This window comes from Merops nubicus, unplaced genomic scaffold, assembly GCF_000691845.1.
Source record: "Merops nubicus isolate BGI_N331 unplaced genomic scaffold, ASM69184v1 scaffold33470, whole genome shotgun sequence".
In the NCBI taxonomy this organism is placed as follows: Eukaryota; Metazoa; Chordata; class Aves; order Coraciiformes; family Meropidae; genus Merops; species Merops nubicus.
In genome coordinates this window covers 49,044-62,281 of record NW_008582919.1, presented here as the reverse complement: position 1 = coordinate 62,281, position 13,238 = coordinate 49,044, and the positions used below count along the sequence as shown (strand labels likewise).

General features: G+C 38.8%; 1 protein-coding gene across 1 annotated transcript in view; it reads right to left on the bottom strand.

Moving 5' to 3' along the window:
* Nucleotides 1–5,747: 5,747 nt before the first annotated feature.
* LOC103771766 (branched-chain-amino-acid aminotransferase, cytosolic-like) overlaps nt 5,748–13,238 on the bottom strand; it is a 40,877-nt gene continuing 33,386 nt past the window's right edge. The window contains exons 9-11 of the mRNA XM_008939081.1: nt 13,098–13,238; nt 11,877–11,951; nt 5,748–6,081 (exon numbers count right to left, since the gene is read on the bottom strand). Of these exons, the coding sequence (XP_008937329.1) occupies nt 6,040–6,081; nt 11,877–11,951; nt 13,098–13,238 (258 nt within the window). The 3' untranslated portion in view covers nt 5,748–6,039. The remainder of the gene's footprint in view (nt 6,082–11,876; nt 11,952–13,097) is intronic.

Below are 13,238 nucleotides of genomic sequence, written 5' to 3'. Positions count from 1 at the left end.
AGGAAGAAGGTGATTACATAAAGCAAAAGAATGTTTGCTTTCTCCTCATAACCTACTGAGACAGGATAGTTTAAGATAATAGTTCAGTGTTACTGTATCAGAATTCTAAAAAGAAATGAAAAATTTTCATAAAAAGGTGCAACATGTAAAAGATTCTATGATATTGATCACTTTGGTCAAAAAATGAAAGAAAATCTGTTCCTGCAAGATAGTACCACCTGAGATAACTTCTGAGCTCCTCCATCTCACACTTAAATGACTGCTCTAAGCCTGACAGAATCTTGTCCTATAAAGTTAGCTTTATTAAGAGAACCAGCTCTTAGAGACTTTCCCAACTCTTGCTTAGGGGGAAAAAAAAAAAAAAGCACTACACTTATTTTATGTACAATTACCTGCATACCTCTTTGGTAAAAACCAAAAACGAACAGTGTGGGAAAAACATGATACTTTTTTCTTTTTAAAGCATGGTATGAAAATTCAGGATGTGGTAAAAATTAGACACAGTAAGATGAGTTTTAAGATAAAAAACCAGTATAAATTCATGTTCAGAGAGAGGGATGAGGATCTAGCTGTTATTACTAGTGAATTTAAACACCATTATTTATAGTACATTTGGATGTGGTTAACTTTTCTAGTGTGGTTAATGAGATTTGTTTCTATCTGAGCTACTAATTCCAAAATTTTGTTACAGATCTAAGGATCAACTATTCTTATCCATTAGTGTTCCACAAATAATGTTCTAGCTCAAGATAATGGCTAAGTTAAGTTTGTGTATGGAGTCGGGGATATATTTGCCAACTGTGCTATAGATGGGATGCAGATTTTGCATAGTCAGGGAAAATATCCTGGAATTCCCACTTAGAACCATCATGTTTAAAGCAAGACATGGACAGAAGGATCACTACACCAGTATTTTTCAGCAGGGCAATACCAGTACTCTCTTTTGCTATTATGACTAAAAATACAAATACTGTTAAGTTACTTAGCTTAAATGGTTTAGGACTTATTAATTATTTTTCCAGACCTTGAGGATGATGACAAAATACAGAAAAACACAGATCTTTGACACCTCCCAATTGCTAAATATTGCAGTTCAGAAAATCTGTAGCCAAGATTGATGGAGAGGTCTGTCTCAGTGCTGCATAACAAAATGTACCTCTAGAATAGCTGTAGTCTAATGACTCCACATTGAAAGGTACCATGCTTCCTTCAAGCATCACTCTTTGAAAAATAGCACTTTCTGACAGGTGGAAGCGAATTATCTTTTCAAGATCTTTCTGTATAATACTTTATGTTTTGATCTACATATTTTGTTGTTTATGGTTTCATACAGCAAACCTTAAATATATTCCTCATTCAAATAACATTTTTGTCTTCCATAATCAAGATACTCTTACTCAAAAGCAACCCTTGAAATACCAGACTTTACATGATATCTTTCTCTGCTGCTTAAGAAGCTTTCTGGAAAGCTTATTTTATCTGTAGTAGAATAACTTTTTATGCAAAACTTTGGATTAAAGTTAAAATTGGTATAGGTGGTGGTACTACTACTCTGCATTTACAAAGAGGTTAGATAACTTGTCCAGGGTCACAAACCCAGTGTCAGTCTGTTCAGGTATCACTTGTGTGGTGGTAAAGTGCAATCCTGATCCCTGAACCTCTGCAAGATGAACAAAAAAATTCTTTTTTATTTTAAACTGTAACTACTACTAAAAGCAAAAAAGAATGCAAAATTTGCTTAAATGGCCACTTTTAGATATGAGATCAAGGGGCCTCACGGTAAGAGGCTGGGGAAATAGGGCTGTAATTCTGTGGAAGGGAGACAAAGACAGCAGGGAATAACCTGCCTCAGGGCATGCTGAGCCATCATTTACACCTGCCCACCTCTGAGTAGATGACTCTTGGAACATTAAAACTTAGCATCAAGTAGGGTGAATCCCATGCAGAGAGAGCCAGCAGGCCATATTCTGGCAGGCTGTGCTACCATCTCTGTACTTTATTTCATAACAAGGCACTATCGACAGACAGCTCACACCAAGCAATCTGTTGAGATCATGCAGATTGTTTTGGAGAGGACATTGAATTCAAGAGGGTTCCTCCTCTAATTAGGCAGCTAGGAGATTAGTCCCAGCTGTTTTTCCATCTACCTCCTTGGACGACCATGCATTACAGACATTTCAAATAACTTGCACTCAAAGTGACTCCTTCAAATAACACATTATTCCAATTTACCTTTCTTTATGCCTGAGGAAAAGTATGTAAGAAGTAAGTATACAGGAGAGGATCAATGATATCTCTCTGATGAATTTGGTAAACTCTAAACAAGAGTTTATTTAGAAAGAGGAGTAGAAGACCACTGCTTTTTGGCTTGAGACAGTTGAACAGGTGTAAACAATGGCTGGGCAGAGAGATCTCTCACTATCTTGCTTTTGTCTTTTCAAATTTACCTTCTGTATCCTGGAAAAGTCATGTTTCCTTTGCAGTCTAGACTGAACAGATTATCTACCCTAAGCAGGAACCTTTATTAGCATTCTCATCAGAGTCTGTCACTGTAAATTCTCAATGAATTTGCCCTCATTGCAGTTAAGGATCTAGTTAATACCAATTGCTGAAGCCATAACTCTTGGCATCAGGACAGCTTATATGAAATGCCAGTTTCATGAAAAGTTCTCTCATTTGAAGGACTTCTTTAGTATGCATGAATCACACTCACCAAACTGAAAACTAAGGACATGCTCAATGCTGAAAATAATAATCAAAAGAATGAAGAAGAGAAGAAAGAACATGGGAAAATTAGAATTCATTATTATCATTTTAAAGTACCACTGTTTGTAAAACATAAGCATGTGAAAGGCTGAATCTCATTTGAACAACCCAATTAAACATTAAATAATTGCAGCCAATTATGCAAATATCACACAACAATATTATTTTGTTGATCTTTTTTGAACAGTCTCAAATTCTCCTAATGTTAGACTATCTTATGTCTTAAATGATCAATTAGGAGAACCATAACTAAGTGATGAAGAATGGATAATTGCCTAGTTATGATGTACCATACTCTTTCTATGTAAATCTGTTGCAATTAAACGAATAGGGCACATGGAGAAAAGATGTGCAGATGTTCTTTTACAATCTATTATTAGCTCAGGGAATACAACAGCTCCCTCCTAAATTTTACAGGCGAAAATAAGGAAAATGCAATACCAAATACTCATCATTATTTACACGTATTGTTTCTGTCCTTTGGTTAATAGGATAAAAAAGCAGTGGCAGAATGCAGGGTAGGACAGCATGAAACATCAGAAGAATTTCCTGTATTATACTTACCTGTCAGCTCTCTTATTTAGGTTTTAAAGGTTAAAATCTAGAACCCATTCACCTGAATCCCTTAATTTGGAAATAAGCACAACTTTGAGTTGACATAGCCAGAGTAAAGCAATTAACCGACATGTTGAAGACAACAGCTACCATATACCCCCCACATGTTTTCATTCTTCTCTTTCTACTAAAAAAGACTAAGCATTTCTGTGGGTCATTCCAGTTTCAAATCTCATCATTTTGAAGTCTCCAGCAACTCCCAGTGTGCAGTAAAAGGAAAGGTGTCACTCTGGTCAGTGCAAGAAATAGTGCAACCTACAATAAGTTAAACCACCTGCTTTCATCGTATTAAATTACTTGCATCCACTTTAAGAAGTTTTATACAACTTTTATGTTTAGGCCACAGTAAAATAATAATTCTAACTGGTCCATATTAATTCTGACTAGCAAACAGATTACTGCTGGTATACTGATGCCTTTCTGGGGATTTTAGATACATGATACCTGTGAAGTCCATCAGCATCCTGAGATGTTAAAGTATCATACAACTACTTTGTCATGCATCTGAAGTTAGACATTTCCACTTTTCCTTTTGCTGCTAAATCCAAGATCAACATAAGGGGACAGATTAGGTAGTTCAGTAACAGGAAGCCACAAGCAGTTGCTCATGACAATCTTTAGAGAGCACCATGCCACACTCCAGTTAAAGGCACTCTTTAGTTATGATGCTTGTCTCGTTGGATAAAACTCTCTACCCCACACCGCATCTTGACATTTTCCCCATCTTAATTTTTCCACTCATCTAGTTAAATAAAAACAGTACCAGCAGTTCATAATACATAGTTAGATACTGAATGAAGACCAGCACACGATACAGATTCAAACGGTCAGAAAAGCAGACACACAATACTATTGCTACTGTAAGTGAAACAACATTTTGTGCTTGCAGTTGTATCCTAAAGAGAAAAGTATCCAATAAATTTTAACAATGATTACATTGTCAGAGAGAACCTTCAACTGTTCTTCATGAAGAGATCAGGTTGGATTACAGTGAAAGGCAGTACAAGTCATGATTTGAGGGAGCAAAAGAAAGTGATGGCTAAGTAGGGGTCGTTTTTAAAATCTGACCAAGAGTGAGCAGGAAAGCCATAAAACTACTTTTTAACGTCTGTGTAAGGCATGGATGGTCCCTTAGAAATTGTATTTTGCCTTTTTAAACTATGTTAACAAATGCCAGTATCTACAAAGGACTTGTAAAGCACAGGAGAGATACTTTTGGGTCTTAAAAAAAATAAAGTGCTAAATATTTCCCTTAATACAGGTGCATCTCTATTGCAAACCATGGCAATAAATGTTTCATTTTTACTTCTTACAGGATTCCATTAGCGTCAATAAAGTTCCACTGGTTTTACACCAAAGTAGCACTTTGGAAAATTGATACAGAATATGATGATCCATTTTGGCAAGAAGTATCTTAAAGCTGTTCAACAAAGCTGTGTGCAAAACCAGAAAGCTAATAAATATCACAAATATGATGCTAGTGAACATTTGAAGAAGGTAGTTCCCTAACTACGGGCTACGTGCTCTATATTGCTTCCAAATGGCATCAAGACAGTATGTGAGAGAACAGCAATATATGAAGAAGTATGTGCTTAATCAGAATAAAATCAGGGTTGGAATGAAATCTCCTTCCTTCTTGTGCTAGATATTTTATGTTGACAACACAGCTTGTTCCTTAATAGGAAGGCCCTGTTAAAGTACATATGTGTCAATGGAGGCTGGACATATTTCACAGCAAGTGGTGAAGGAGGCAAGAAAAATGTTTTGCTGATCTAAATTATGTTACTGGATGATGAAACAAATTCCTCCATCCAAAGGTTTGGTTGCCGTGAAGAGTGGTTCAGCTTCCACAGCCACAGTTATCTACTCATCTTCTAGACATTGACCTTGAAGGCAACACTGTGTCTGCAGTGCCCAGCTCTGTGCTAGGCCAGACAACGGGCAATTCTTGTCTCAGCAGGGCCTGACCCAGCCCTCTAACTCATGTATGGAGAGATGTATCCATCTATCAGAGAGGTATGCACTGCCTGAGCAGCCACTGCATATCCCTATGGAGGTAAAGGCAATAGACAAACAGGGAGTGTATTGCAGGCTAGACTGACTCCCAGAATTTTGGCCTAAAGGACAGAGCTGTTGTTTGGTAGAGTATGCATGAGGGGATCCAGAGGGTTATGCAAACTCAGGAATCTCCCACACAAGCAGAGCATAAAAGGAAAGAGCATATGGCTAAACACAATTGTTTCCCAAACACAGAGCAGAAGGCAGAGTAATGTCAATAGAACCCCGTGGCCAGCTAAGAGGCAACGTCTCCGTTACATGACAACGTGCTCTGCTGGTGGTGGCAGCTAAAACAAACCAAACTGAAGAGCAGTTGAAGAGCGTTTTGCAAGTTTTCAGACTGTACATAAGACAAAAGGAGGCACTAAGAAAACCATTAGGAAAGTACTATTGCTAACATTTAGCACCTCTACCAAGAAGACAGGCTTCTACCAACAGGATTACAGTAGAAATCAAAATGATTGTGTTCACATTCGCCGGATTGTGGAAACAATCATCCTGAGGAGCAAACTGATACAGGAACTATGCTACACGCTGGCAGCTACAGAAGTTGTGGTTATTCACATCTGTTCTGCCTGGAGGGTCTGAACTCTTCCACCTTCATGACACCAGCACTGCCCAATCGCTATCTTCTCTTCCATACTGAAACAAAGCAAAAACACAGTTTAAGAATCAAGGTTAAAAGTAACAGTGTACAATTACAACAGCTTCTTAGGTCTATCCGCAGAAAGATTCATATCCACCACCTGATAGTAGTTTACGTTATTTCCTATACATTTAATTCACTTTTTGCTTTGAGCAAAGCCTAAAAGCAGCTTGAATCTTTATCCATCTTCTGACAAGTAGACTAGGAAACTGTGATACTGATACTCACTAGGGATGACACGGAATAGTCCGGCTTCACTAGAGCTTTCCATCAATTTAATAGCTACTCCCTGAGGTCAATTCACTAATTCATTCATAAGTATGCCCCTGCTCAAGCTCCAATAAACAAACACATTTGGTTTTATTTCTTTTTGTTTTCAGTGTGGCTTTTTATTACAGCATTCTGATTGAATGTGAAATAAAAGCCATCACAAATACCACAGAGTACAATTAGAGAGAATTGAAACCCAAATAAAACAAGTCATCTTTCCATAACCAAACCAACAGGATCACCAGGCAGAAATGAAGGCAACCTACACAAGGAGCTGTGTCTCTTCCAGGGGAGAATACAGTTCCAAGGCAGCACTTCCAGCTGTTAAACTGCCTCCATGTTGTAAAGCTCTTTGTCACCAGTCCTCTAAACAATGCTCCAGGGAGCCCCAAAAACGCACACAGAGCTCAAGTATGTACGTAAAGCAGAGGTGGACAGACTAGTGGCAGATGTAAGTTGGGAGCACAGCACCATTTCCCTCGGGGTCCTATGTTCAGGGAGCTTGAAAATACTTTTCACTGAGGAACAAAGACTGATTTTAGACAGTAGGCTGGAAAGATCACTTGATGATAATTTCTCCAGAGAGGCTAAAAGGAAGTTCCTCCAATACAGGTTATACATCATCAGGAAAGGCAACAAAGGGACATTAAAGCAGAGAAAAGACAAGATCTTCAAATCAGGATGAGCCAGAAAAAACACTCCTGGATCCACAAAGGAACGATACTCAGTGTGCTTGTGTTTTACTCTTTACCCCAGCAAATAAAGCCTCTAACTGACCTCCACATGTATCACACCTACTTTTTCTTTTCACTACTAATTCTGCTGCTCCTGTTGTGTAGTCTGCCTCGTGGTTGACTACGCACTGGTATGGTGCTACACAGGACCTTGGAAGAATTACTTTTCAAAGGATTTCTAGCTTACACTACCAGATGACAGTGGTTGCCTTGGGAACTCTAACCAAGGAAAAGGAAAGAAGAAGAGGTCTCATTAGTTTAACCACAAAGCACTGGATTGCCCTTATGTAAGGCAATTTTGTAGAGGATGGGAACAAAGGAACTAAAAAGAGATGTCTGAGTTTCATAGCACTGCTTCTCAAAGGATGGCACCTCCACCTCCCCCAAATCAGAAGGCATGCAAAAGCCAGGAGATTATTTGTAAGTTTTGCTGGCTTTCGGTATCATCATCCAATGCTCTGATGCTTACTTTGGAAATTAAAAAAAAAAAAGCTGGTCTCAGTTACCATATGACAAGTGCAGCTAACTGGTGGGTCCTGTACTTGGTTCACAACAACCCCATGCAACACTACAGGTTTGAAAAAGAGTGGCTAGAAAGCTGCCCTGAGGAAAAGGACCTGGAGGTTTTGGTTGACAGATGGGTGAATCCTAGAATCACAGAATGGTTTAGGTTGGAAGGGACCTTAAAGATCATCTAGTTCCAACCCCCTTGTCATAGGCAAGGACATCTCTCACTAGACCAGGTTGTGATGAGCCAGCAGTGTGCCCAGGTGGCTGAGAAGGCTAACAGCATCCTGGCTTGTATCAGAAATGGTGTGGCCAGTAGGACTAGGGAGGTGCTTGTCCCCTGTACTCAACACTCATGCGGCCACACCTCAAGCATTGCATTCAGTTTTAGGCCTCCCACTAAAAAAAAAAAACCAAAACATTGAGGTGCTGGAGCAGGTCCAAAGAAGGGCAACGAAGCTGGTGAAGAGCCTAGAGAACAACTCTTCTGAGTGGCAGCTGAGGGAACTGGGGCTGTTGAGCCTGGCAAGAAGGAGATTCAGGGGAGAACTTATTGCTTTCTACAACTAACTGATAAGAGATTGTAGCGAGGTGGGGCTGGTCTCTACCCCCAAGAAACAAGTGATAGGATTATGACAGGATTAGATTGGACATTAAGAAAAATTTATTCATCAAAACGGGTGTTAAGTATTGCAAGAGGCTGCCCAGGAGAGTGATGGAGTCACTGTCCATGGAGATACTGAAAAGATGTGTAGGTGCTTAGGGACATGGTTTAGTGGTGGACTTGGCAGTGCTAGGTTAACAGGTGGACCCAATGATCCTGAAGGTGTTTTCCAACCTAAAGAATTCTATGATTATATGACTACAGTTTGAACTTGCTTCCAGAACTAAAAAGATCATTAAGACGTTATACTACAACCAAGAAGTTTCCTTACAGGAACAAAAGCAGATTTAGCTTCCTTTCCTGATTCTGCCAAAGACTTTGTGACCCCAGACTAGTCAATCCCATCATTCTTTTCAACCCCACACAGGTCCTGTTTTGTAAAAATGAACACATACGTTTTTTTCTGGTTGTTTTCTGGTGGCCTACCCATTTAGATTGTGCAACTTTGAGAAAGATTGGGGTTTTGACTAAATAAATGTCTGTTCACTGGTGTCAGCTGCAGTGCTTAAATGTAATTTATATCATGTAGTATAAACAATATATCTTACCTTCTATCCACCCCTTCCAAGTGGCACCCTGATCTACCCTTCAAAGGGTATAGCAAAATCTTGTTTATTCTCAAAGCATGGAATGCAAAACTACAAAAACATCTCAGTGGTATTTCAGTGAGTATATTCCCAGAGGAAAAAAAAATATCATCTCTAAATCTTCTCATTCAAGCAGATATAGAGGAGAGTGTACTACAACTAATTAATTCATAAGCACACATTACTGTACACAATGTAAATTATTTAATCTAAAATCTTTTTCAGCATTAAGTAATCATGATTTCCACTCAATGACAGGGAGGGAAATGTATATTGCAGTGCTACTACTTCTCCCTCAACTGGCATGAGAAATGGAATCAGTTCTGCCCAGGAGTTTCTAATTTGTCACTCTAGCTCTAGTTCCACTGAACAGCTGTTCAAATCCAATGAAATCCTATTGAGCACAGAAAACTTGCAAAAGAACAATGAGCAGCATGAAAACAGACTTGGAAACACAATTATGAAGATAATCTGAAAATGTTAAAAAAGCCTGTACTGTACACAGACGAATTGGAATAATGACGTTGGACATGGTGCCCTGCACCTCTTGGTCACAAGTTCAAATGCAGGACAATACTGGTACTGAGAATTTTTATTTTTATACAAATGTCTGTTGTCCAACCTGAAATGGATATACTGCCCTAGTTCAGGCAACAGCACAGCACAGAGACCAAAGCTGTGTTTGCCTGTAATAGCCATTGCATTTTATTCTTCAGAACGTGAATGTTCTTTGCAATAACAGCCTCAGACTGTCCAGATATGACAATAGTCCAATGATACTGCAAAGAGGTGGTCGTTTTTTCCTTCCTGGTAGACTATATGAAAGATCTTTGTGAAAGTTCCTGAAAACTCCCTTGACATTTTAAGAATGTTATATATCCCATTTTGTGTGTTGCAGCATTGTTTTCTGGATGACAACCTGGAGTCCCTTTGGATATGAGCTCATCTCTCCACAGATAGAGAAGTTCAGAAACACAATCAGCAACCACTGAGAAACTCCTAAAGGGGAAGGAGCCACCATGCTCTTTAAAATCATGTTTCTAACGATGCAGTTTTCTAACTCTCCTGGCTTTTTAAAAGAAGAAAGAAATCTCAGAGATAAATACATACACAATAGCATAGATACTATACATTATGTATAGACAGTATATATTATGTATATATTAATATATACATAATAGTTCAGCAGATTGCAGGATTGACGGATTTACTCTTGGCATGTAACTAGTGAAGACATGGTATGCACATAGTTGAAAGGCAGAAAGGTACGTATGCATAGCTGTCAAGTGAAAAGGTCCTAGAAAGAGAATGGTTCAAAGCAATCCACACTTTCTCAGTATCCTCCTGGTCCTTGGCTGGGGGTGGAAAACCGGAATGATTGTGGAGGGCATGGGAGGAAGCCTCAAGGAGCAGCCTGGATAAATTTGTCTTGATAATCTCCTCACTGCCAAGGGAGAAAGACACATATTCAAGTGTTGTCTTCTGAAACAGAACCCTGAATTTTACAAGCCATTCTTCTAGAGAAGGCACTAGCTTGCCTCATGACACAAACTGCTAAGGCACTACTTATTCCCACACATACCACCCAACAAGGTGCTAGAGCTGGCCTCGACTCCTTCTGCTGCTGAGCTGTTTCATGACCGCAGTTAGAAGTGATCAGTGAAGAGTCAAACTGTCCACAAACTGTTGAAGACCCTAACATATATTGCAAAAGCACCAACTAGACATCAGAAGGTAACACAGGAATCACACAAGTGCTTTTAGACATTAAAGATGGATAGTTAATGTACTATCAAGTTGGGTTTAATACAGAGCAGAGAGCTATGGAAACAATGATCAGTATGTATCTCAATGACAAGTGTGTAATAAATCTGGGCATTTGTCAACAAAATAAAGTGATGGCCACCAACTGTTATTTTACATAAGTGTGTCAGGCACTTGGGATAGGAAAGATGAAGCAAAACTGTGGTATGTAGTGGAATTCTGGGGAAAGGCTGCTGGGTACTCTCATACATAACTGAGCTGGTAACATGGAATACTGAACCTCTCCTTCCCCCCAGCAAATCAATAAAATCTAGAACCAAAGGTGCCTGTGCTTCTTCCTAGCTATTTGTCCTACTGTTTGAAGAGAAAGACACAGATCCCAAGCTGTTATAGTTGGCACAACTGAAACAACAGGGATATGATGGGAGAGTGTCTCTTTTTGCCCCCACGGAAGTTGGATCAGCCACCAACATAAAGGTGCCAGAATATTGGGAATTCTTTCATCCCTGAGTTGCACCCAGAAACATCTAATACTAGTCTAAAGAACAAGAGATGCTGATCTCATGTCATCCTTCTAGTGAAGATCAGTTAAGTAGTTTTGCTGCATCACTTGAGCTACAAGTCTTACGGTGGGAGGCAGGAGAGGGAAGTAGTTGTGCTGGAGACCAGCAGCTGTGAAAGGTAAAAACAGGTAGAGAAACAAGAGTACAGAAGAACTTCTGAAATTACATGAGCTAGCCTGACTTCTCCTTATCTAAGACTGCTTCACCCTACTTCAATTAAGCAATGAAAAAAAACCAAAATTAATAGCAAGGGATTTGAACCTGGACTGCAGTATAGCACAAAACACTGAATAAATAACATTACACAAACGAGCTTCCTTATCAAGGGATTTTATGTCGGTCAACATATGACAGCAGACTGCAATTCATGTGTAGTTTTTGTTTGGGGTCTTAGAAGAGTCCTGTATCGGATTATTTATACACAGAAGGACCTGTAAAATAGAAATTTTAGGACCCTTTCTTAAAAAGTTCAAATTATTTTATGGGATTATGAAGAGGGAAAAATATATTACCATCCATATCATACACTTTAAGGAGAAAAAAAAAAAACCAACAACATTATAGAATAACCACACCAAATAAAAGAGCCTGTATTATTAGATAATGGTGCCTATAGTACCACTATTAAAATATTATTTTCTGATGTTGTCAAATGTTCACCTTTTATAATTTTATCTGGTTAAAGAAGAGGAAGCACCTTACCTGGATATCACTCAGCTTATTCAGGAAACGGGTTGCTAACTGAGGTCCATTCTCCATAGTTGGAATGTGCAAATGCTGAGATTGAATAAAGGGGAGAGAGGGGGGAGAGAGAGAGAATAACATGTAAAAATAGCTTTGTATACATATGAATAACTTAGACTCATCAAAAAATTTAATTAACAGTTATCAAGCTTTCTAGCCCTCCTTGCAAGTAGGCAAGGACTGTTGTAATGTTTTTTATATGAGGATGTGCTGAGTCCTCCTGAGTTAGATAAGTTGAACTGACATGCTGTTTTTAAACTAAGGTTAATCTAAGCCTTCCAAAATATCTGTTTGAAATGGAGGGTATATTGTACAGACAAGAGCAGTCACAACCTATACAATATTTTTAATTTCAAGCAATATCATGTAGAAACACAACAGGTACATTTCTAGTATTTATCATTTAGCACCTTCATGTCTCTCATATTATCCTGACATCTAATATCAATCCATTTATTCCATTTTATTAATTCAAGAAGCATCACCTAAAAAACATTTACTGTGTCATATTTAATGGAACAAAGCACATCCACACATGCAGCTGCAATAACCCAGCCTTCTGAACTAACTTTGTGCTGGCTAAACAACATCCAGTCTGAATGCCTGTGGAATCCCACTGGTGCAGGAGAACACTCCCATATAGTGTATAGTAGCTGGAAACAGCTGTGCACCCTCCTGAAACAGCTCTTCCATCAGAGCTGTGCTCCCTGCAACGAGGAGTGAAGAGATGAACTTGAGAAGGAAAGAATGCAGTGGCTCAGAAGTTTGGTTCCCTAAGAAAGTCTTTGTCTCCTCAGCTTTCCCATGTGCCTTAACTTTGGAAAAAAATATTCAATAAAAGAAACGGAAGAAAGTATTTTTCTGTATTTTCAAACAGGCTGCAAGAAACTTGGTTTTTGGTTTTTTTTTTTTTTTTTTTCCCTTTTCCCAGGATTTGAGATTTTAAGAGATTTTAACTATTAAAAAATGCCAAGAGACAAGAGGGGAAAGTTCTCTCCTGACAAGATAGCAGTAACTCACTTGGGAAACAACATACTGACACTCTTCATCTTTCCAGGAGCCTCTGGCATCACTCTTTTTTCGTCTCACTTGCTTATTACTTCAGCTGCAACTAATTATGATAAACTTCTGAAGAAAGAAGGGAAAAAAAAGAAAAAAAGAGGAAGATATTTCCCTTACCTTGCCCTTATATAAAATTTTAGAGATAGGACATACAACACAAGCTGTTCCAGCACCAAACATCTCCTTTACTCTGTTCTCTTCCAAGGCAGCTGTCAGGTCACTCATGGTGATGTATCGCTCAGACACTTTAAATTCTCC